Below are 23,920 nucleotides of genomic sequence, written 5' to 3'. Positions count from 1 at the left end.
ACAATAACCAACAGCCTTACTACATCACTAGAAAAAGGATACATACATGAAACCTGGCTTGTAATATATGCAAGCAACATCCTATTTATTATAATCCAGCCCCCCACCCCCCCTATCACTCCCCCATTTGTAGGTGACTTGCTGGCGGCCTTTTTTCTCATCAATTTTCGACTGTGCGGCTTTTCGTAACTACTTCCCTAAATGGTTTTCAACGTAATGTTTCGCGAAGATTAGTACATTTTACCGTATGAACGCTAAGCTTTTGCAGATACATCCAATCTAATCATTTCCACACCCACACCCACACCCACTAAGTTTCTTGGCTCGTTTCCAATGACCCGAGACTTGCGTCCACCATCGTTTATGGAACGGTATCAATTGTGCCGTGTTGACAATAAATACTATCCCAATTTCAACATCACTGTTAAATATGCATCTTCAATCAGTCCAACAGTGTTGGCTCATGCCGTGCATAACATCATTGTGAAGAACCCAATCCTCGGATGCAACTATTTCAAATCCACCAAAGCCGAAGACCATAATGATTACAGAGACTATTCAATTCGTGCTATAGATATCAAATTCGATGATTTAATCACAGTGAGATCAGATCCGACTGAAACTTACATCAATGACGAATTCTTCTCTGGGTTAGACAAGATATTTTTCAATATAAATGAGAGGAAACCATTATGGCACTTGGTCCTTAATGGGCCGTATGTGACTATTGTGTGTTCGCATATCTATTTCGACGGCAACAGTGGTTGCTTTTTCCACAAGGATTTACTCGAAGAATTGAAGGAATTGAACCCCATTGAAGATCTGTTGGTGCCATTGGAATACATTGTGAAAGCCGTTGAGATTACGTCTGTGCCTCCACCAGTTGACGCAACAACCTCTTTGTATTCGTTGCCCATTTTGCAAACATTGAAGAATGTGTTCAAATTGGTTGTGGCTCCATCATGGTTCAAACCTGCAACACAGTTTCCAATTTTTCAAACCAAGCCAGTAGTTGTTGACCAGATCACACACTTTAAAGTCATTCACATTGATCCAACTACACTCAAGTCATTATTGACTCACGTCAAATCAATGAATACAACGTTGACGCCGTGGATCATTGCCATTACTTTTCGCCTGTTTCTGAAACTACACCCAAACAACTCTTTTGATGCTACTATTCCATTGAATGGTCGCAGATACACACCAGCAGATAAGTACCAAGTTGTGGTTGCGGAATCAGTTGTCACACTCGATCCCCCATTCGAGATAGAATCCACCACATCCGCCATTTCCACTCAGTTAACAACTGATTTGGAAACGCGCGATCCATTCAATCGTGTCGCTTTGCTCAAGTTTGTCAATGTAGGTAACTTTGCAGGTGGAAGAATTGGTACTCATGCAAGACGTACATTAGAGCTTAGCAACGTTGGTAAGTTGCCAGTACCTCAAGTTTGGTTCAGTCAAGGGTGTGGATTTTCTGCGCATTTGCAGCTTAACTTAGCAAGTGGTGAGGATGGAATGGATATTGTATTTGCTTACGTTGATGAGGTAAAGAAAGATTTTGATGAGTTCTTGACCAATTTCCAGCAAGAAATTGAGAATATAAACCAAACTTCTACATAAGTGTAAGAAATCAAGTGTATAGTTTGTCTATAGAAATATAGAGCCTCTTCTATCAAACCTCGTCTCTTCCATTGTTTCATTTCTTAAAACCCTCCTGTCAAGTTCCGAATCTTGTCCACTTCATCCTGCATCGCTTTCAAATCGTCCAAGATATTGCCCGTCGAATCATTGTTGGGATGTCCCGACACATAGATATTGGGGATCTTTGGAGGCAATGCGGGTGGTGGTTGTTGAATTTGCTGGGGATAATGTTGTTGGAGTGGCTGCGCTTGAGGTTGTGGCTGAGGTGAAGAGACCCCTCTTCCACTGGCGTTTCTTCTTCTTGGAGGTGGAGGAGGTGGAGCAGGCTTGTTGGGTATCGGTGATGAGTGTGACCTATGACGCGGCACTGGTGGTTTCCCATTTTGTAAAGTATTCTGAAATGTGTTTTGCGACGTTGGACCAGTCATTTGTGAGGTGAAAGCCAGAAGAGAAATCTTGGGTAGATCTTGTTGTTGCTGTTGTTGCTGTGACTGTATTGGTGGCGGAGATAGTGATTGTTGTGGAGATTGCGCTGCTGGTGGTGAAAAAAGTCTTGCCATATCTGCAGGACCAGTCACGTTGGGCCGTAATGGCTTCAAATCAGGTTCATTGTTGCTGAAATTGGGTTGAAGCGTAGAGAACATTTTTGACATTTGTGCAGGGCCTGTCATGTTTGGTTTCAACAAGTTATCATCTTGGTCATTGGGATTGGCAAAGTCAGAGGGCGGAACTGGGGTGCCCCCTACAGATACCGTATCGACAGAGTTCAAGTTTTGGAAATTGTTGATCTCAACATCTTTCAACACTTCCTTCTCCTCTTCCTGTTCTTGTGGGTTTTGCAGTTGTAAACTGGATTGCATCTGCTTGAGCAACTGGTCCATAGGTAATGTATAATCCAAGGGATTTTGGGAAACAGGCTGAGGTGATTCCATTGGCGACAAATAGTTTGAGTCATCGTGCACGTCTATCTGATCAGAGAACTTCACTTTTTTGGACTTGCGCTTTCGCGAGTTGGTGTTGGAGTTTGTTGAGGAATTCGATCCTGGTCGTTCTCCCGTTAAAAGAAACTGGGTAAACCCATCGATGTCAAGCGGTGTCATCGGCTTCCCATTGCTATTGGGGTTTGTGTTTTGTATATTGTCGCCTTCTCCATCGCTTCGATCTGAACTATCCTCTTCCTCATTGAGCCTCTTTTTCGATAGAATAGAAGGCGGAGTAGGCACTGGTGCCACAACTTTAATCAACTTCCTCAGGGGAGTTTCACCATTCAAAGTGTGACTAATGACCCTAAGCAAAGCAAAGAACTCCCCAATGTTGACGCTTCGGCTAATCTTTTGAAAGACTTGACTTATTTGCTGCCTCACTGAATCAGGGATTTTAAAGTTTGTCAAGAAGCTGAATACGTCCGATATCGAAATTGTTCGACTGTTTGTTCTAGCTAGTATATCACTGTACCACCTCATATATGTCTTTGATTCTTGCAACGTCAACTCCTGGGCCGTTAGACTTAATGGGATGCTAAACTCATACTCGTCCGCTGCACCATTTTCGTAAGGAACAGAATCAACCGACCTATTCGGATAGCGACTAACGTTTGGCGGAGATAGTAGGCTTTCGTAGCTGTTATTGTCGCTATGTGTAATCTGGGCTGGTTTATCAGGATACAAATGTTTTATTTGGCTGAAATTTAACCGTGATTTGGTCGGCGTGGGTGGTATATTGGAGTCATTACCTGGGAACTTGCTGGGACTCGCGTTGTTCTTATGGTCAGCAGTATCCACATCGTACCAATTCATCTCAAGGTTCTGATGATCACTGGTTTGTTGCAAGTTGGGGTTGAATATCGTTGGCTATGGGGGAGGGGTGTGTGTGTGTGTGTTTGATGTGTTGAACAAAACTTTCTTGCGAGAGGATTTTCTCTCGTGCATTTCCGCGACATATCGAGTGACGCGTAGCAAACTTGCGACATTGATAGAGAGAGTTGGGTATCTGCAGCTATCTACAAGGTGCAACCTGTCAAAGTATATCATCACTCATCAAAATTAAACTAAACACATAAAAGAATGTAAATAATGTCACGGGAGTTGCAGATTTGGTTTTTTTTTTTGTTTTTTTTTTGGCTTCTTTTTTGCAATTTTACTCAAATTGAACAACGAAAGGGAGCACATGCAGATCACCATTAAGGACATCCGCTACAATGCAGTTTTTATTGGTGCATGGCTTCTTGCAAGGCAACAGTATCAGCAACATGCCTATTGTTGTTGATTCCCACTGGAATGTTTCGTTGAGGTGAAGCGACTCTTTCATGCTCGGAACCTGCCCAGTCAGTATCTTCCTCCAAATCTTGAAGCTTGCCCTTACCTTTGTCAACGTAAACGTCACCAATGTTGGATCCTGCCATTTTCTCGACTTCTTGGGCTGAAGGCATGAAGATGACTCTTGTACCAGGGGACTTGGCCATGTTTTGCAAAGCGTCCAAGTATCTGATTTGCATAGCTGGTTTGGACGCCAAGATATCAGCAGCTTTTCTCATCAATTTAGCACTTTCAACTTCAGCTTTAGCATTGATGATTTTACCTTCACCAATTCTCTTGGCCTCAGCAGCCATGGACAACGAGGCTTGAACCTTATCTGGCAAAGTTAAATCTTTGATTAAAATGGACTCGATGTTAACACCCCAGTCGAAAGCGGTCTTGGCAATGATCTGTTCAATTGATTCAGCAATCTCTTCTCTCTTTTCAACAACATCTTGTAATACTCTACCACCAATTACATCTCTCATTGTAGTTTGTGTTCTCTCAATAATAGCATTGTCAATGTTTTGGATCGAAAAGATGGCCTTCATCGGATCGATGATGTTGTAATACACCACTGAGGTAATAACAACTGACACGTTATCTCTGGTCAAACATTTCTGTGCAGGGATTTCACGAATGTTGATCTTGATGGATACCCGGGTCAATCTTTCACTCCAAGTGTTGACATAGCTTAAACCTGGCTCAACAGTCCTTGACAACCTACCAAAAGTTTGCACCAAACCGACCTCACCTTGATCAACCTCCTTATATGGGTTTTCACACAAGAAGCAAAACATACCACACTGACCAAAACAAGAACCTAAACCGGCAATAAATCTTTGATAACCACCTGGCGCCGGTGTCTCATAAGTCTTTGCAAAATTCTTCAAAACCATTTCTGGCTTGACTGTGGGCTCCTCGTCAATAATATTCGTTTTTTGTTTGTAAGTGGCGGGATCAAATGAATCTGTGGAATGGGTACCACGTAACGTAGTTGGATCGTTGGAATGTTGCATTGTCGAAAGGATTGTCTGTAGTTAGTGACTGGAGACCTAGAAATTGGACCAAGGGATTTGAAAGAGAATAGTTTGATCCTTTTATATTCTAAGTCTCATGGTCTTACTTCTAATTTTTTTTTTTTGTTTTTTTTTTTGTTTTGGGGGGGGGGGGCGTTTGTGAGACATGGTGAATATTATGTAATACCCCATAGTTTACCAGTAGTTAAGCTTTAATACTTGTAATTAAGTAAGAAATTACGTTAAGCTAAGCCGTACAAAGAAATTGTATTAAAAAAAAAAAAGATTTTGTGTGTGTGTGTGTTTACATAATCATGCAGAGAGAGAGAGAGAGCTAACAACATATAAAAAAAAAAAGGATTGATCATCAAATTAATGCAAAAGGCCAAGAGGCAGAGCAAAAGAAAAAAAAAAAAAAGAAGGCTTGGCTAAAATGAAGGACTATACCTGTTCTTCGGGGCTAAGCTTCAAAAGAGTTTATGCATTGCATTTGCGAGGATCGTTTTTGGCTACAATTGAATGTTGAGGCTGTGCTTCGAATCAATTGAATTGCCGTATAGTGTGTTTGTTTATCAATCTTATGTCTTTGCTTCAAACAACTTCAGGGTCATTCAATACCTCTCTGCTTGGAGACGGTTTGATGGAGTAGTGGCAGAAGCTTAAGCGCTTACAAACTAGAGTAGTCCCGCACACTAATCCAATTAAGGAGTGCCACAAAGACGGAGATAAAGGTCTTAAAATAAAATAAAAAAAAAAAAAATCATGATCAAACTAGCCTACAATGTGATTTGAGATAACAGACAAGACAAATGAATGCATTAACTCAACGAGAGTGTGACGTAATAGTGTTTGTTTGTGTTTCCTTCCTACCGCCTATCTAGATGTTACGCCTTTCCCTCGAAGCTAATACGGTTACTTCAAATGTGACTTTACCTAGAAACGGCATTCGCCGAGGAGACCAACACAGCAATATCTAGTAGGGTTCTTTTCTAGAGCATGTTCAACACCGGCCATTTGTCGTCAGTGGCTCAGCCCTTTCATTTCGTAATCTCTATTTAAAAGTAAACCCGAGGTCATTGAATTGCACAAAAAAGACAATAGGTGCATGAGCGCAACTTACAGCCTTTGCAAGCCTCGGTGATGACAGCCTCGGTCCGTGATTGCATGAATCCTGAAACCTAAATTCGAGCAACTAAACTGGCGGGGTTTCATGCTGTCCCGGTATCAATTGGAGATCCTTTTTTTGATCACCACTTTTTTTTTCAGATAACGGATTGTAGCTTGGCAAAGACTCAGTGTTCAGCGCTGCTTGTAAATCAGAATTGTACAATCAGCCTCAGAATATCACTTTCCAGTTTGCGGAATGGTGCGGATATCGACTGGTGGGGGTGATTTTTGCATTTCAACACCTGCCACGATAATCTTCACCCATCTACGCACTTGGTTTAACGCCGAAGACAATGTACTCTATTCCTCACTTATTTCCAGAAACAGCTCTCAGAAGTACTTTTTGTCTCGTAGGATTCATGATTTCTTTGATGACGTAGTAGAGTACATGCAGTTAAACATTGAGTCAAAAGTAGTCATTATATGAGCAGCCTAAGAACCACACTTACAATTCAGTACCTCTCTATACACTCAATTTTTTGATCTCTTCAACCAACGAATCTGCACCACCATCACTAGATAACCCATTTACCAAATCAATCAACAAATCACGAGGATCCTCCAATCCAATTGATAACCGTAACAATTTCTTACTAATATGGTCATCACTCATTGCTCTCCATTCAATCAAACTTTCTGCACCTCCAAGACTAGTAGCATGGTGGAACAACTTCAACTTAGATGGGAACGATTTTGCGTGTAATTCAGTATCCAACTCAATGGAAAACACAGGTGAGTGACCATTGGGGTACTGCTTGGCAATAAACTCGTCAGTTTGCAATGAACCATGGTAAATCTTATCCAACTGCGGGAAATCAGATTTATGGTCATCAAGAAACTTGACAATAGCTTCAGCGGATTTAGCTTGTCTTGCAACACGTAATTCAAAAGTTCTCAAGCTTCTAACCAATAATGCACTCTCCAAATTAGCAATGTTTGTACCAAGGACCAATCGATCCAAGAGCAACTTCTCCTTTGTAGCTTGGTCCTTGATCAACAACAACCCAGCTAATAAGTCAGAGTGACCACCAAAGAATTTTGTAGCGGAATGCATAACTATATCTGCACCAAATTCAAATGGGTTCAATAAAGGTGGTGGAGCAAAGGTCGCATCGACAGATAGCAACGCACCTTGATCATGCGCTTTTTTGGCATACTTTGTGATATCAAAGTACGTTCCATATGGATTCACGGGTGTTTCCAAATGCACCAAGTCGCCAGCACCAATAGACGAATAGTCCCCTTGGTCGATATCAATTTCCTTAGTTCCATAATTACGCTTCCAAATATCAACAATTCCATGACATCCGTGGTACGCTTGCCCAATAGCAACAGTTTTCGGGTTGACGTGGGTGATCAATCCATTGAATGCAGACAAGCCCGAGTTGTAAACGACAGCGGGGTACCCAGTGATGGCCTCGACAATGGCTTCCACTTGTGCTGCATTGGGGTGGTTCTCACGAGAATATACAAGCGTAGTGGGATCAGTCAAGCCCCCAGGGACCAATTCGTCGGGGTTGGAGGAGTAGCTGTATGTGGTTGTGATGTGAATTGGTGAGATCACGTCGTTGGTTGGTTTGACGTGATCGCCACCGTGGATTGACTTTGTTGAGAAATGCGACATCTTTAATGGATTATTTACAGTGTTGAGTTTGCGTTGGATGTGAATTGGACAACCAGATGGAATGAGTTTGTATAATTTATGAAAATTTGCAGACTAAGCCATTTGGAGAAACTCGTCGACTCATTAGTTCCGATTTGGTAGCGCAGACTAGTGGTGAGGAAGAAAACTGTGGTGCGACTTTGGATCGAGCATTGCGCTCACGTGGTTCTTAAAGAAATAGTAAATTATCATATTCTATTCAATCATATAATATATGGCAAAAAAAATTCCCCCTTCTATTTAGTTGCATGTTCACTGCGTCTCATTCGTCTGCCCAATCGGCTGATCAAGTAATAAATACAGCCGATAAACCTAAACAACGCCATAAAAGCAACCGTCCACAAAATCACCGTCAAGAAAATCTCCAGTCTTGTAGTCTTTACTGATTCCGACGTGTTTGTCTTTTCACTGCCATCCAATTGATTGAACCCGCCAGTCTCCAACACCACGGCAACGATAACGAAATTCGAAATCATCCAAATCAAAACCGTCATGGATCTAATGAATGCATAATAATCTTCGGTATTGACTTCAACTTGTTTTTCCGGTGGTGGTGCTGGATCTCTAATTTTCTCCAACTGGTTTAAATACGATTGATTGATTTCCTCCTTGAGGATGGGCACACTAACGTCGAAAGTACCATCTTCACGTAACTTCGCCTCACCAAGCGATTTACCACCAACATCCCCCTTTGTACCCCATGACACATCATCGATGTTACAAAATGCATAAATGTTGAGGACATTGATATAGGACGGGGATAGAAGCAAGTACTGAACGAATGATGTAAACATGTGCCATGGTTCAAAGTACAAGAATGATGCGAGGAAGTACAAAGCATAAGTGGAAGCAGTGGCCACTATCAAGTCCCTGAATTGAGCATTTTGGAAAAATAACTGCACGGAAAAGGACTGCTCTCTGTATATTTGTTGGATCGCATGAACAGCAAGGAAAATGGCGGCAAAGATCATATACGCCATCAATATAGCAAAGAAAATGACAATAACAATGTAGAATCGTTCTGTTCCCTTTGGTTTGTTACCAAAACTGAGGACAAATGTAGTAACGATGGATGCCAAGTACAACCAAAGGAAAATCACCGACAAAACATTTCCCGGAGCAAAATGCAAATCCGTATCTGATAATGATGTAGTCAAGATTCGAAACACTAGGAAATAGGACCCTATGGAGAACCATGACACAATTAAATTGATCAATTGATAGAAAAATTCAACGTGCAACATGATTTTCCGACTAAAAGAATGGGAGCTTTGCCAAACTTTGAAAAAATGGACTAACGAGTAGATAGCGGCAAAGAATGATCCATTAAGCCATCTTCTTCTTTGCAAGATGAACTCAGCCAAGCCTTCAGGAACGTCAGTTTCAGCTCTAGCTGATTTACAATACCGCAATACCCAATTACACCCTTGTTTTGCCACCAATTCAAAACACAAGATTCTATCTTCGGCAAGGTACATGTTTGAGGTAAAGATCCCCGCTTCCTCTTTAAGTAATGCTCGCTTCATTTCATATTCATCATCTTGAGGATCCAATTGACCTGAGGAATGTAAGAACTCTCCTTTAAAATATTTTTCCAAGGGACCTCTGCCATTGATATCGTTTTGTAATGCAATATTTCTATATGCAGAAAAGGCACCCGGCAACACTGAAATAAATCCAAATGAAGACTCAGTAGGTTTATCCAAAATATTTGAAATCTTGTACTCAAAATTCTGTCCATAAACCAACGGGTTTGTAATCATTTGTCTTTTCTTCAACGAGGCAATGATTTCTCCACACGCGCCTGCAACTCGATGGTCATTATCAAACTCCTTCCATAACTTGTAAAGAGACTTACCCGTTGGCTGAGTACCGCAATCCAACAACACTACAATTTTGGGGTCCAAGACTTGTCCAATTGCTTGGAAACACCAACGATGGGAATTGATTTTTTTAGCATTTGTTTCTTTTAAGCAAAATAACATTTGAACAGGGACAATCTTTTCTGTGGTGAGCTTGACAACGTCATCCGAAACGGAGCTTATACCGACCCTGGTGGTATATTCATACATATGAGCTTGCACTTTCCTATCATCAACTCTACTCTTGGCCAACCCTTCCTGGTAAACCCCCAATCCCGCCAACAACGCTTGAGCTCGTTCATTAATCTTTGTTCTTCCATCACTAACAATACAAACAACGATTTTTTTCCAAGAGTCTTTACCCCATGTAGATGATCTTGATTTTGATTCAAGATATTTAATATTTTTGAAGACACCTTTCAAAGTTCTTCCCAAGAGGATATCGTCCTCGTTATACATTGTGATTACAATCATCATTTCCGTTTGTCTTGGAATAGGGTAGTGCACAGGACGTAAGATGTAAGCATCGCGATAGAAATTAGAAGGACCACAAGTAACTGCGGTATACCTCATAAATGCAAATTCTCTCGATAATCCTCCATCTTTCTCTTCCTTGTTATAATCCGGAAACTTGGAGAGCAATTCGCCAGCTACTGGGCAGTCAAGCACCAAATGACCGTTGATACCAGATGCTCTGATGGGTTTCTTGGCCCTCACTTCTTCTTGATCTGGAGGTTGTTGAAAATCACGATTCTCATTGTCACCAAACGGACTGTCTGGAACCTCTTCTTCATCTTCTTCATCAACCAAGTTTTGCACTGGGACAAAATCCGGTTGTGTATCATCATCAACATAGCTAGCAGTAGCCAAATCGTAGTGATCACCTTCAAATTGGTTGTACTGTATCCTCTGGTCAAATTCTCGTTCTTCTTGATCGTCGTCAGAGTATGCGTGAGGAACGAAAGCATGATTATAATTGTAAGTGTTGGCATTGTTGTTGTTATACCCCTGATACTGATGCATTTCATAGTCTTCTTGAAAAGGGTCCCCTTGAACTTGTGGCGGAGCACTGAAAATGGGCTGATTGTAGTAGTCGCCATGATGGAGGGAAGATGTTGATGCATTTTGTTGATAGATGGGTGGTGGAGCAGTTTGGCGGTCATTGAAATTGAGTGAGTTTGTTGATGCATTGCTGGGATGGTAAGTAGTGTGTACTCCTTGTGTTAAAGGAGTATGGCTCGTATTGTGATCCAAAAACTCCAAGGACAGATTATCATCATCATCATCAAAATCATCAGATGGCATTCTATAGAGATTGTTTTGGTGATTGGTGTTGTAGTTCGGGTGTAGATGGTTTGGATCATTTCCATTATTATTGGGTCTATTATAACTCATACTTTGATCTGAAACGCGTTGTCTGGGGTACCGTAAATTTAAGATTGAGTTGTGTAGTTTGGTAGATGTAGCTGCTTTTCCGGTCAGTGGATGGGTAGGTTACACTGACACTTGTAGCTATATATATAGTCCAATTATTCAAATTGAGTTTAAATAAGGCAAGGCTGTGTTAATCGCTTCCTTCTGTGTGTATCCCTTGAGTGATCTCTCTTGTCTCTCCCTCGAAGCTTAATTTTTTCTATTTCTTTTTTTTTTTTTTTTTTTTTCGTTTCCTTCTCTTCGTAGAGTCAGTATGTGTGTATGGATGTATTTCCTATTTGGGACTGAGCTTTATAATTTATTCACTGTTTGTTTACAAATTTTTATTTTTATCTTCTTTGCAGTTTTGTGTGGCTTGATTCATTCCGTCTCGTCTCAGCCTTTAATTACCATTTGTTTCGTGATCCAATGATATCCTCGTCAACTCTACTCCTAACATTTTCTGCCTAAGAAATGGCATTGTTCCAACTTCAAGTCAAAGCTACAAAGGAAGGCGTGAGGAAGTAACAAACCCTAGCTGTCATTTGTTTTATTCCTGAATCCCAGTAATACTGCAAGCAGTGCTGATTACTCATTACATATATGTTTCAAAAGCCAATCGAGGTTACGCTTGTGCTTATGTTTGTGTTCACGGGAAACAGAAGGCTATTCATTACCCGCATGATGGCGTGTAGAGTTGTTTGTAACAGGATTTGCTTTAGTGCAGCCACTTGTCGTAATGACAGCTGTTCTGACATTGATTAATCGACGACACACCAGTGGCATATGACACAAAACTATTTCAAGTTTTACAAATGTTTTCAATTTATATTATTTTGCAATCATATTTTCCAACACAACTCAACTGTACATTACTCCATTGAAAAGAAAAAAGAGTGTGATGCCAACAACTCAACTCTCTACCCTGAAAAGAAACGAAATTACATTGTTAGCTTTCCTTCTTTTCTTTTCTTTTCATGCGAAGAGAATGTTACATCAACTGACAGGAAGGACAAAATAATAATTAGAAACACGTCATTTAACTTTCTGTGGGCTAATAAATTCCACTCTTTTCTTCATTTCTTTCTGTTCAAGTTTAGTCTTAAGACCAGTGCTTCTCTCTGCTTACTTGTGCCGGCCCACCCTACCCACTCAACAAAAAATACATAATGAATGATGTAGTTGACGCTAAGATCTCTTCATGTAGTTTCTTTTTCTAAAAATATTGAGCAAATTGTAAATAAATGAGGACTACTTCTATAAATGCCAATTCTAATTGTCTAATTATTCAAACTCACAACGCAAGTTCCACCTCCATCACATAGCACATATCTACAGATAACCATGTTCACCAAGATTCAAACTTATTTACTAAAACGCATATTTGAAGAGGTGGACCCAAGCTTATTTCAAGTACTCAAAGACCCAGTACTGCCTTTCGCAACGACAAGTACAACATTGCCAACTCCCTCATTATCAATAGTAGGACAGTTCTTGAATTATGAGACAAATAACAACAAATTTACACCACACGGCCAACCAGAGACCACATTGCAGGGAATTTTTAAAACTCAAATCAGAATCTATAACCAAATAATTAACCAGATCAACCTTTACAAGAATCAGTTGACTGATGGAAACTACAGACTAGTGGTATTGTACTTCGAATACTATTATCTATACATCAAGACATCCAAGGTTGTTGAACCTAACCTCCGAAGACAATTACTCAGCCACATCAACTACATTCTAACCTCAATCGATACGGCATCTCCACCAATGGCTCAAGACTGTATAAACAGCTTTCTCAAGGTACTTGTTACGCTTCACCCCATCACCAGCACCAACAACAACAACTACAAAGGACAACAAGTTAACGAAATAATATCAGACTTGAACTACTTTATCAGCCAATCGCAATCCCCATTGACTAAAACTACATTGCTCCATGCAGTTTCATTGACTTTTGCATATGAAGTTTTCCATTACCCTATATTGGCAAACAAAATTCTGCAAAGCAAGTCGCTAACATTGAAACAACGCAGGCTATTGACACAATTTTCAAGATTTTATTTCCTCACTTCATGGAAGCACTATACGCAAAGTAAATCATTGACGTCTGTCTCTTTGGATGAAGTTGGCACCCTGTTTTGTCAATCTGAGTTTGACAAAGTTGTTGAAGATGTCAAGGAAGAGCGGAAAAATGAGGAAGGTAAGCAAGAAGGAGATACAACTGACCTTGGAACACACGCAAAACGTGACGGCTGTAACGATACCGATCATGGTTGTGGTGGCGTGGACTCTACAGTTGGGGTTGACGATGGCATTGACAATCGAGTAATACAGTTGTATAATGCTGGATCATTAGCTGAATTGAGAAGCGATGAAATCATTCAGCTGTTTCAAGAAGCAATGAAGGAATATAGAATGAGAAGACAATTAAATTGATATGTAAAGAACACTACTGATACATGGTACAGATTTATAATCTCTAATGTATGGATACAACTGTATCAACCTGAGACTGATTTGCTTTGATTTTTCAATCTTTCCTACCTCCTCTCTGTCACCACCACTGGTTCAGGCCAGCACCCTTTTCTCGACATTCTTGCTCACCTTCTTTTCACCAGTCAGTTTCTTGCTACCTTTCGCTCTCTTGGCGTGATTTACCTTCTTATCTTGCTTTGCACTGCCGTCAAACTCAGAAACAATGTCAAATTCACGAGGTGTTTTCGCCGTCCAGATAAACCAAAGCATCAAAATCTCCACCAAGGCAAGCGCCGACCATTTAACTTCATAATTCTCAATCAAGTGTCCCATATTAGCCAACATTTCACCAACATCAAAAACTCCAGTAAATTTCAAATGAATAAAGAGAACATAGATTGTCTGCCTACCAAACAATGTCCATGCAATCAAATGAATCAATATCGTTGTAAACATTGGTTTAGCCAAGTTGGACTTTTTTCTCAATTTCCAAGCTAAGTAGAATCCACTTGCGAATCGGGAAGCTTGCAAAAGGAGTCCACACAAGAGCTGCACGTGAGATCCGTATTTGAAAACGTACTTAAATAAATCGGAACTCTGATTAAAGACAATATTGGCATAGAGATTATTAACCAAAATTGATTTTTTGTAAATCAGATAAGGTTGACCATTATACAAGATGCCAGTTATTGGTTGTGGGATGTCGAGACACGTATCAAAAATAAACTCGGTGAAAAGACCGACAATAAACGCCCATTGGAAAATGAATTTTGAAATCTTGAGAAATTTCAAGGACTTTGTGGGGATATTGACATACCCCAATCCAAAATAAACTTGAGACATAATAAACTTTTGCCACGACCTCAACAAGAAATTGGCAAAATACCCAAAGTAAACTTCAGTGAATGTGTAGATGAAATCATTGGGCAAGAACAAATAAACCAAACGAAGCACCAACTGAATCAACGTAAATGCAGTATGAACTGCCAACAACTGGCTCAATTGTTGAACCACCGGTGGCAACTTATCAAATTTCCCAGCTCGAATAGCCGGATACAAAAAACTCAATATAAGCAAGCTTGACCCAAATAAGATGCCAATATTCAACGATGATGCAATGTCATGATACACACTCACGGGTTGAAACTCCTCCACTGATAAACTGGCCTTGTAGTTCGTTGGCTGGATGAGCTCACCATCATAAGTATACAATGGCATATAGATACAATACGTACCCGGTTCCTCAACATCGTAGTGCACATACGTGGTCTTGTTTGTAACCACATCGTACCAAACCAGCTTGGGCAACCCGCGTGCAATATCCCTTACTTGTAGATTGAAATAAACCAGTTTCCTTCCTTCATCAACAAGGAGCAAGCTCTTGTCTTGTCCAGAATCCTCGATTTGCTCCTCAAGATACGTGTGGTTTAAGAAATCATTAAAATTGGGCAAGTTGGTAAAATGGAATAAATCTCGGTAGTTGAAGATCAAAATGGGAACCGTTTCATTATCTCTATCGAATTCAAATTCCAAGTCGAAGTGAGTTAGCTCAGTTTCGTTGGCGAGCAAACATATTCCATTGTTTTGGTAATTGAGGAACACTTTCCGATATGGCGTTGTTGGTTTCACGTTGGTGACACGTTTGGCAATTGAAAATTGGAGCAAGTTGGTAATAAGAAGGAATAGTAGGTGGAACAATCTCATCTTCTTCTTAGACAGTGAATGTTGATGAATGCTTTGCCTTTAAAGCTCGTCTTATTATGTGCAATTCCGAACCTGAATTGTTGGAATGGTTCTTTGAGGCGTCGACATTCTAAATCTGGTCTTGATTTTCATCGACTAAATAATATTCGTGTGGTGTTTTTGTGCTCTCTCTCTCTCTCTCTCTCTCTTTGTTCCACTCAGACATACGGCAAAAAGAATTAACCAAACAGTTGGTACTTGATTCACGTACAACAACACTACCTGATGATAGCTTAAGCTATTGAATAATCAGTTATGAACTGTTTTTGTTACAAAATACTGCTGTGATGATGGGTTTACATTTCGCATCAAATTTGTGCTAATTTTTTTTTTCAACACACACTTATTTAATCACCCTCTATGTACAATTAAAAGCAAAATACCTTTATCTTCATTGAAACAAAGAACCTTCAGCATGAGCATTATATCTTAACCCCTTGACTGGATTCTCCTTCAAGATCTCATCAATTGCTTTCAAGTCATCATTACTCAATTCAACAAAATTGCCGAAATTCAACTTTACACGATCAATAGTGGATCCAGATGGGATAGGCAAAATTCTCGTCACTTTGTCAATGCCCTTGTAGTTGGAATGTCCTGATATTTTCAAGATCCAAGAAAGTGCCAAGCTTTCCAAACTTGTATGTTTCACATCATGAGCAAATGCATAAAGTTTCTTCAATGGCACCAAATTTTGCTTGAAAGTTTCCGGTTGGAACTTATCCAACGTATGCTTGAAATGGCCCTCAGGGATTTCTGAAAGGAAAGTATCGGCATGCTCGACACAATAATCAGTCAATATTCCTCGACATAATGGCGAGTAAGCAATAATTGGAATCTGCTTTTCCGAAAGAAACGACAAGATTCCATTGTTGATTATATCTTGCGAGAACAATGAAAGCTCCAACTCAACACATGAAATGGGTGCTATTGCCGTAGCTTTCTCTATGGAGTTTATTCCCACTTCAGACAAGGAAATACCATCAATTGTCCCATTATCGACATACTCCTTGATGTACTTAATTGTATCTTGGTATGGCACTTGAGGATCGACTCTAGCGGCTTCAAAAATCAACTTGGGCCTGGGTCCACTTTTCGGAAAATACGATGCAACATTCTCAATTGACTTACTAATGTATTCTTTGGATCCATCAGGCTTCAAATTCAGTGCATCCACCCCTCCTTTGATTGAAATAATCAAAGTTTCATTAATGGAAGGATCATTGGCGGCTACAAATTGTTGAAGCAACTTCAAATTGACATCATTAGGACCGTAAAATTCACCTCCGTTAAGCAATTTAACTCCGTATTCATTGTGCGAAGTTACAAATTTCAATGTGTTGATGGATTGCTCAAATGACGGTGGTTGTGATGTCCAAGTCATCGACATAGTACCGAATCCAAATTTTCCGGGAATTTCAACTGGTTGTGAGGTCATTGCGGGATATACTGTGGCGTTTGTGAATCTTCTGTATTTAACTTTGCTAAAAGGAATAGTGCAATCAGAAGTCAACGAAAATTAAAGACAATTGGGTTGCTTATATATGATGGTAGCAGTTAATTGCCCTTGTGAGACGACTGTGAGGTGTTGTGAAGGTGAATTGCTCAATGGTTTCGGAACAATGTAGTTTTTTTTTTTTTTTTCGATGAAATTGCGGTCATTACTCAATGGGGAAATAACTCCGGAACACACAATCATTTATCGAGCCCCATAGATCCAAAAGAGATCTCTTAAGCCTCGACCGTATACCGAGTTCACTTTGAGCGACACTAACCATCGGAGCCGAGAGTATCAAGAGAGTACACTGTTCGGATGAGGCATTTTGTTATCACCTTCGCCGAATCGGAGTAACCCCATTTTACATTTTCCGATTTTAACTACAATCTTCAACAAACTAACAAACATTCTCCTGCAAAGCTTATTCTATTATGTTCATTTCAATACACATCCCTATTCCTTCTTCACTCAAAAATAAAAGATCTTTTCTTTATCCCATTGCAACTCTTCAAGCAATCCATGTACATGACTCTTCATAGCTGGTGGACCCGACATCAAAATCTTTGTATCTTTCTCGTCGCCAAACACGTCCTGGATCATTTCCTTGGACACGTATCCCACACCTCCAGCCCAATCCTCACTTGGCTGATCCACTGTATAGTACACTGACAACTTGGGATACTTTTCTGCTATCGAGTCTAGCTCCAGTTTCAACAAGATTTGATTGGGAGTTTGACATGCAAAAATCAACTTGAGCTCAGTTTCATCTTCAGGATTGGTAATCACTCTGGTGATGACTTGCAAAATGGGAGTAATACCAGTTCCACCTGCAATCAAGCCCAATGCCTTGTTGGAATTTGGCTTGTAATCCAACGTGCCCACTGGTCCTCTGAATTTGACAGTTTGCCCAATTTGCACCGATGCCAATTTGCTAGTCACTTTGCCCTGTGGGTAATGTTTTACCAAAATATCAAAAAACCCAGCATCAAACTGGTTCGAAATGGGAGAGTAGTATCGTAATTCATCCTTTCCATCAACTGTGAAAACACAAGACAAGTGATGGCCAGTAGGTATATCCAACACTTCATCCTCGCGATTCAATTTGAACCGGTAGATGGCGGTCATGGGCGCAACCATTGTCCGATCAATGAGTTCAAAGTCACGCCATATAGTTTGGTGCATGGAGGCCTGGCGTTGTGTGGCTAAATAGTACTGTACTGAACATATGACAATTATGAAGGCAATGGTGTATGGCATATATGACCAACTGAATAGCCAAGTGCCGAAAAGAAGAAGACCAGTTGGGATGACAATACCATGAAGCGGATTGGCTAGCAATTTTCTTTTGTCGTCCGTGTCTGCCATTGTAAAAGTACGAAGTTGTGATACCAAGAGAAATAGGTGAGATGAGTGAAAATAGTTCTGGATCTTCTGCACAGAAAAAATTTATTGGCAGTGTCGGTGGTCTTCGTGTCGCGACAGCACCCTCTACCAAGAGCTCATGTCGTCGTCTATCTTACATCAAAGAATACTCAATATTAAACATTTCCAATAAAACTATATAGAAATAATAAACTAATAACCAATAAATTGTAGGAGGGGGGTATATGTAGATATAAAAAAAGATGGAATAGAAATAGAGAAGGAAACAAAACAGATCACCACCACAGCGACACCAACAACTGACTAGCTAAGCTTTATACCACTCGCTGGCTCCCACTAATACTCTTCTTCTTCTTCAGGGAAAGAGTCTGTACCAACTTCGACATAGTCCCTTTCCAAAGCAGCCAAGTCTTCTCTAGCTTCAGTGAATTCTCCTTCTTCCATACCTTCTCCAACATACCAATGAACAAAAGCTCTCTTGGAATACATCAAGTCAAACTTCTTGTCAATTCTTCTCCAAGCTTCAGCAATGGCAGTGGTGTTGGACAACATACAAACGGCTCTGGAAGCACCCGCCAATTCACTTCCCTTTATAGCGGTTGGGGGTTGGTAGCAAATGCCAATCTTGAAACCAGTAGGACACCAATCAACCAATTGAACAGTCTTTTTCAGTTTGACTTGGGCCACAGCATTTTGGACGTCACGAGTGACAACATCACCTCTGTACAACAAACAAGTGGCCATGTACTTACCCATCCTTGGATCACATTTAACCATTTGATTACCAGGTTCGAAACAAGATTGGGTGATTTCGGAAACGGAATTAGCTTCATGGTTGGCTCTGGTTTTGGAGAAAACTGGGGCATAACTAACCAATGGGAAATGGATTCTTGGGTAGGGAACCAAGTTGGTTTGGAACTCATTCAAATCAACATTCAACGAGCCATCAAATCTCAAGGACGCAGTGACTGATGAAACAACTTGAGCAATCAAATTGTTTAATGAACTAAAGTTTGGTCTTGCGATATCCAAGTTTTTCCTGCACATCTCATAAATGGCTTCGTTATCAACCATAAATGTACAATCAGCATGTTCCAAAGTAGTATGAGTAGTCAAAACAGTGTTATAAGGTTCAACAACAGAAGTAGAAACTTGGGGAGCAGGATAAACAGCAAATTCCAACTTGGATTTCTTACCATAATCCAACGACAACTGCTCCAACAATAACGATCCCAAACCTGATCCAGTACCACCTCCCAAAGAATGGGTAAAGAGGAAACCTTGCAAACCATCGCACTGATCACTCATCCTTCTAACTCTGTCCAAAACATCGTCCAAAATTTCTCTTCCAACAGTGTAATGACCACGAGCATAGTTATTGGCAGCATCCTCCTTACCTGCAATCAACTGCTCCGGATGGAACAAATCCTTGTAAACACCGGTTCTAACTTCATCAATGACATTGGGTTCCAAATCAACATACAAAGCACGAGGAACATACTTGCCTGATCCGGTTTCACTGAAAAAGGTGGAAAATCCTTCTTCACCTCCCTTTGGTCTATCTAATCCTTCTTGTAAATATCCATCTGGTCTGATTCCGTGTTCTTGGGAGTACAATTCCCAACAGGCATTACCGATTTGACAACCTGCTTGTCCAACTATACGGTGGCGGTTAGTATATGAAGAGTGTAAATTTTTTGTAAAACTAGGGAAAAAGACGCGCTTTGAGGTCGTAAGCATATCAAGATTCGGCAATCACCATTAAAACATAGTCAAGTTGCTTGCTTGACGGGTGCGGCATGGAAGTGATCGCATAACATTCAACTGTTGATGCTTGATTTGGTTTGCAACCGGCTCGTAGAATTTAGTTATACTTTGCTTTGTAAATCAGCAACAACTACCGCACTCGTCTCTCTCTCTCTCTCTTTCCCACATTTGTACATCGTAGTACATACCGTTGATACTAATGACTTCTCTCATTGTGTGGTAGTATTCTTATACGACAGTGATTGATTGATTGATGGAAGTAGTGTACGTGTGTGTGTGTGTGTGTGTGTACGATTTATCTATCGTTAAAGAAATAGGGCTAAAGAAAAGGGTGTATCTTTAGGTGTGTTTGGTGTTTGATTCAGAAAACAAAAACAAAAAAAAAAAAAAAATTTGAGTTTGTTTACACTTTACGTAATCTATTACATAATATTCCTAATTGGGCAATCATATACAATATTACCAAACTTCACCGTTTAATATCAATCAAACTACATCAAGGTAACAGCTTCTTCAACTAAATTCATCATCTTTCACGAATTCTACTAAATAATACACACGTATACACACACATTTCTTAAGTTTTCTCAATACCACTTCAAGCCCAACCATGACTTAACGTGTTGTATTATTCCTTCAGGATGACGCTTCACCAACCCAAGTTTTTCTTCCAACACTTCACTAATAGGTCTTTCCCACTTCAACGACTTGTATCCGTTAAACAACTTGTTTTGGGCCTCAGCCAACGTCAACAATTCTTTACGATTCAAACTAGACAACCAATTGTAATTGTATCCAAATGAACGTAAATACGACTTCAAATCAGCATTGGAATAAGTCTTGACAATACTATCCCATCTATCACCCAACTCATCCTTGGCAGCACCGGCTGCATCAGTGAGTTTAGTATTGAATATTCCCAAGTGGTATAATACGGAGCGGTATTGATTTTTCAACCAATCTTGGAATACTGGCGTGTACTTGACATAATTGTCCTGAGTCGATTTCCAAGCTTCCTTTGAAGCAGTTTGAAACTTAACACCAGCATCTTTACCCAAATCACTAGCCTTTTGTCCATACTCAACAGCCAAGTCTCCAGCTAATTTGGAATATTCATCGTACTTCTTACCAGCATCTTTTGAAGCGGCGGCATACTGTTTAGCGGCCTCTTTGGAAGCCTTGTCCAATGCCTTCAATGCCTCTTCAGAATACTCGTCATACTTTTTACCAGTCAATTTGTAAAACTCGTCATATCTCTTAGCAGCATCTTTTGACGCCACTTGATATTGCTCGTAAGCCTGTTTGCTCAAATCGTCCGAGTATTGATCATACTTGACCTTAGCTTTGGCCCCAACATCACTAGCCCAAGCTCCAAGTGCAGATGAGTACTTGGTATATTTCTCCAGAGCGTCTTTTGCAGCAGCTTCGTACTGTTTACCAGCCTCTTTGTACAAATCACCAGCTTTAGATGAAGCTTGTTTGGACCATTCATCATACTTTTGACCGGCAAGTTTACTATATTCATCGTACTTGGCGTTAGCTGCTTTGACAGCTTCTTCGTATTGCTTGGCAGCTTCCGCTGACAATTCATTAGCCTTCTTGTTTGCCGACTTGGAGTACTCTGAGAACTGCTTGTTAGCAAGCTTCGACAATCCTTGATATTTTTTATCAGCCAATTTCTTGTACTCCTCATATCTCTTTGCTGCTTCTGCTGATGCCAATTCATATTGTTTTCCAGCTTCCTTCTTGGCATTATCAGTAGCATCACCAGCAACAGCAGCATATTCGTCGTACTTCTTGCTAGCTTCAGCAGCTGCAGATTCATACAGCTTGCCAGCAGTTCCGAGTAAAGATTCCAAATTAGTACTAATCAATTTGGAATATGCATCATATTGTTTGTTGGCTTCTTGAACAGCACGTTCATAATTCTTTCCTGCAGCTTCAGCAACAGCATCAGCTTGTTTGCCATAGAGTTTCTTGTATTGATCATATTTGTAGTTTGCATCCTTGGCTAACTCTTCATATTTCTTACCAGCTTTCTTGGTTGCATCATCAACCGAGTCACCTGCATTGGTTAAGTACTCATCATACAAGTCCTTGGCGTGTTGAGCATACTCGTCATACTTTTGAGCCAAAGCTTGGTATTGATCGTTGGCATTGTCCAAAACTGCTTGCCCGCCGTTGTTTACCTCCTTCTTGCCTTTGCTGAACCAGGATGATGAAGAGGAAGACCCTTTGCCTTGGCCGCCAAGTAATGATTGCTGTACCTTTTTCCAATCTTTAATTAACGATCCAATCGTTGATCGAGCATATTGATTACTAGCCAATTTTGCATCATAAACCAAGTTTGAGAACTTTTCTGCATCGTCGCTGATCTCATTCAAAAAGCGACCAGCGTATTCGTAACTTTGGGTTTGTATTTCTTGCAAGGCTTCTTCGACAGAGTATTCTGCTTCTTTCAACTCATCACGAGCAACCTCAACCGCCTTTTGAAAATACTCTTCAACAATGATGAATGCCTTCTTCAATTTGCCTTCATCAACAGATTCGGCATCAACAACATTTCTGGTCAAGTAGTGCTTGAAACTTTCCAAATCTGGTTTGTGCAACCTGATTTGTGAATCAATGTTTTCCTTACCAGAGCCATGACTCTTGAATTGTTTTTGGAAAGCAGCAATCAAATCCTGTCTTGATCCTTCAACACTTTGGCCTTGTTCACGCAACCATTCCTTAATCGAATTGGTGGAGATATCGTTATCAATAATATAGGCATCGGCCTCGACGTGAATTGGATCACCTCTATGCTCTTTAACCAAATCAACCAATTGCTTTCTCGTGGTAAAGATGGAGTATGGCACTTTACGTACATTTAAAAACTCGCGCAACTTATCTTTGGACCAGTTTTCAATTCCAACAAAAAATGTATCATTGATCAAGTTCTTGGCTCCTCTACCACCTTTTCCCAGTTCCCCTTTGGATAACCAAGGCTCACTCTTTTTCTCAGCATGTTGTAACCAAGTTTGGATATCATCAAGAAGATAGCTTTTGTAACTTTGAGCCTTTTTAATCAAAGTTTCCTTATCTAAATCACCAACCCATACATCTGGCTTGGTGTTGATGAAACCATGCAAGTACAACCATTCACGCAATTGCGAATAAGACCAAGATTCAAAAAATTCGTCTCTAATTTGTCCACTTCTGTCGAAAATAGATTTGTCAAATAAGTCCAATGAATCAAACAAGGCATCCTTGGTATCAATGATATCATTGGTAGCTTTGTAGTTGTACTCTTTGACTTTTTCAATCAAGCTGCTCTTTGAAGCAGCTTTATCAAATTCAATATTGTAGTTGTTTAACCACTTCTTCAAGTCGTCATCGGACCAAGATTCATACAACCAATCACCAGGATAGAAATTGGAACCTTTATTCTTCTTGGCAATTGAGCCAAACTTGCTCTTGAGAGACTTCAACAAGTCACTCCTGTTTGCCTTTTCATCTACTTTGATGCCATGATGCTTCAAAAACTTGCTCAATGACTCGAAATCCCAACTTTCGAAAAACCAATCCAGAATTGGCTTCTTATCCTTTGAAGAGCCAAACAAGTAACTAAAGCTCAAATAATCTTCCAAATTGTTTCTTTTTGGTTTCAATTGCTTGTCCAATTCACTCTTTAATTTGTTGTAACCGTTTTCCAATTTCTTGGCCTCAATATTGGCAACTTCAATCAATTTTGCATTATCCCAACTTGGGTCTTGCTTGACTTTGTTGTCTTGTAAAAACTGTTTCAAATCATTGTTGCTCCATTCTTCAAAGCCATAGTTGGCCTGAACCAATTGAATAAAGATGCACGCTAACCAAATGAATCTCATTGGGGGGGGGGGGGGGAGGGGGAAAGAAAAAGGACAAGTAATACAAAAAAAGGTAAAGGGGGGGGGGGGGGTGAGGTGAAAGAAGTTGGGTGTGATCTTGTGATTTGA

The 23,920-nt window shown here is 40.2% G+C and overlaps 11 protein-coding genes across 11 annotated transcripts; 2 read left to right on the top strand and 9 right to left on the bottom strand. All coding sequences in view use genetic code 12, as the record gives it.

The window, feature by feature from the left end:
• Positions 1-333: 333 nt before the first annotated feature.
• KGF57_000460 (N-acetyltransferase) lies at positions 334-1,626 on the top strand (the record flags this gene model as incomplete). Its single annotated transcript, XM_051754125.1, has 1 exon — positions 334-1,626. One exon carries the CDS (start codon positions 334-336, stop codon positions 1,624-1,626), a length of 1,293 nt encoding a protein of 430 aa, XP_051611061.1.
• An 83-nt stretch (positions 1,627-1,709) lies between these two features.
• On the bottom strand, positions 1,710-3,443 carry KGF57_000459 (uncharacterized protein; the record flags this gene model as incomplete). Its single annotated transcript, XM_051754113.1, has 1 exon — positions 1,710-3,443. One exon carries the CDS (start codon positions 3,441-3,443, stop codon positions 1,710-1,712), a length of 1,734 nt encoding a protein of 577 aa, XP_051611060.1.
• A 410-nt stretch (positions 3,444-3,853) lies between these two features.
• Positions 3,854-4,960, bottom strand: KGF57_000458 (uncharacterized protein; the record flags this gene model as incomplete). Its single annotated transcript, XM_051754102.1, has 1 exon — positions 3,854-4,960. The coding sequence occupies one exon, from the start codon at positions 4,958-4,960 to the stop codon at positions 3,854-3,856; it is 1,107 nt and encodes a 368-aa protein (XP_051611059.1).
• A 1,630-nt stretch (positions 4,961-6,590) lies between these two features.
• On the bottom strand, positions 6,591-7,751 carry KGF57_000457 (putative cystathionine beta-lyase; the record flags this gene model as incomplete). Its single annotated transcript, XM_051754091.1, has 1 exon — positions 6,591-7,751. The coding sequence occupies one exon, from the start codon at positions 7,749-7,751 to the stop codon at positions 6,591-6,593; it is 1,161 nt and encodes a 386-aa protein (XP_051611058.1).
• Positions 7,752-8,026: 275 nt separating this feature from the next.
• CHS2 (chitin synthase I) lies at positions 8,027-10,957 on the bottom strand (the record flags this gene model as incomplete). Its single annotated transcript, XM_051754080.1, has 1 exon — positions 8,027-10,957. One exon carries the CDS (start codon positions 10,955-10,957, stop codon positions 8,027-8,029), a length of 2,931 nt encoding a protein of 976 aa, XP_051611057.1.
• Positions 10,958-12,409: 1,452 nt separating this feature from the next.
• On the top strand, positions 12,410-13,513 carry KGF57_000455 (uncharacterized protein; the record flags this gene model as incomplete). The annotated part of the gene is made up of 1 exon (XM_051754069.1): positions 12,410-13,513. One exon carries the CDS (start codon positions 12,410-12,412, stop codon positions 13,511-13,513), a length of 1,104 nt encoding a protein of 367 aa, XP_051611056.1.
• A 132-nt stretch (positions 13,514-13,645) lies between these two features.
• Positions 13,646-15,256, bottom strand: KGF57_000454 (uncharacterized protein; the record flags this gene model as incomplete). The annotated part of the gene is made up of 1 exon (XM_051754058.1): positions 13,646-15,256. The coding sequence occupies one exon, from the start codon at positions 15,254-15,256 to the stop codon at positions 13,646-13,648; it is 1,611 nt and encodes a 536-aa protein (XP_051611055.1).
• Positions 15,257-15,686: 430 nt separating this feature from the next.
• Positions 15,687-16,733, bottom strand: KGF57_000453 (pyridoxine 4-dehydrogenase; the record flags this gene model as incomplete). Its single annotated transcript, XM_051754047.1, has 1 exon — positions 15,687-16,733. One exon carries the CDS (start codon positions 16,731-16,733, stop codon positions 15,687-15,689), a length of 1,047 nt encoding a protein of 348 aa, XP_051611054.1.
• Positions 16,734-17,261: 528 nt separating this feature from the next.
• KGF57_000452 (cytochrome-b5 reductase) lies at positions 17,262-18,158 on the bottom strand (the record flags this gene model as incomplete). Its single annotated transcript, XM_051754036.1, has 1 exon — positions 17,262-18,158. The coding sequence occupies one exon, from the start codon at positions 18,156-18,158 to the stop codon at positions 17,262-17,264; it is 897 nt and encodes a 298-aa protein (XP_051611053.1).
• A 354-nt stretch (positions 18,159-18,512) lies between these two features.
• Positions 18,513-20,156, bottom strand: TUB1 (alpha-tubulin; the record flags this gene model as incomplete). Its single annotated transcript, XM_051754025.1, has 2 exons — positions 18,513-19,834; positions 20,132-20,156. The coding sequence occupies 2 exons, from the start codon at positions 20,154-20,156 to the stop codon at positions 18,513-18,515; spliced, it is 1,347 nt and encodes a 448-aa protein (XP_051611052.1).
• A 374-nt stretch (positions 20,157-20,530) lies between these two features.
• Positions 20,531-23,812, bottom strand: KGF57_000450 (uncharacterized protein; the record flags this gene model as incomplete). The annotated part of the gene is made up of 1 exon (XM_051754014.1): positions 20,531-23,812. One exon carries the CDS (start codon positions 23,810-23,812, stop codon positions 20,531-20,533), a length of 3,282 nt encoding a protein of 1,093 aa, XP_051611051.1.
• Between the last annotated feature and the right edge of the window lie 108 nt (positions 23,813-23,920).

This window comes from Candida theae (genome assembly GCF_024610275.1).
Source record: "Candida theae strain CBS 12239 chromosome Unknown scaffold54, whole genome shotgun sequence".
Taxonomy (NCBI): domain Eukaryota; kingdom Fungi; phylum Ascomycota; class Pichiomycetes; order Serinales; family Debaryomycetaceae; genus Lodderomyces; species Lodderomyces theae.
The sequence above is the reverse complement of the archived record's forward strand: the minus strand, read 5'-3'. Positions and strand labels throughout refer to the sequence as shown.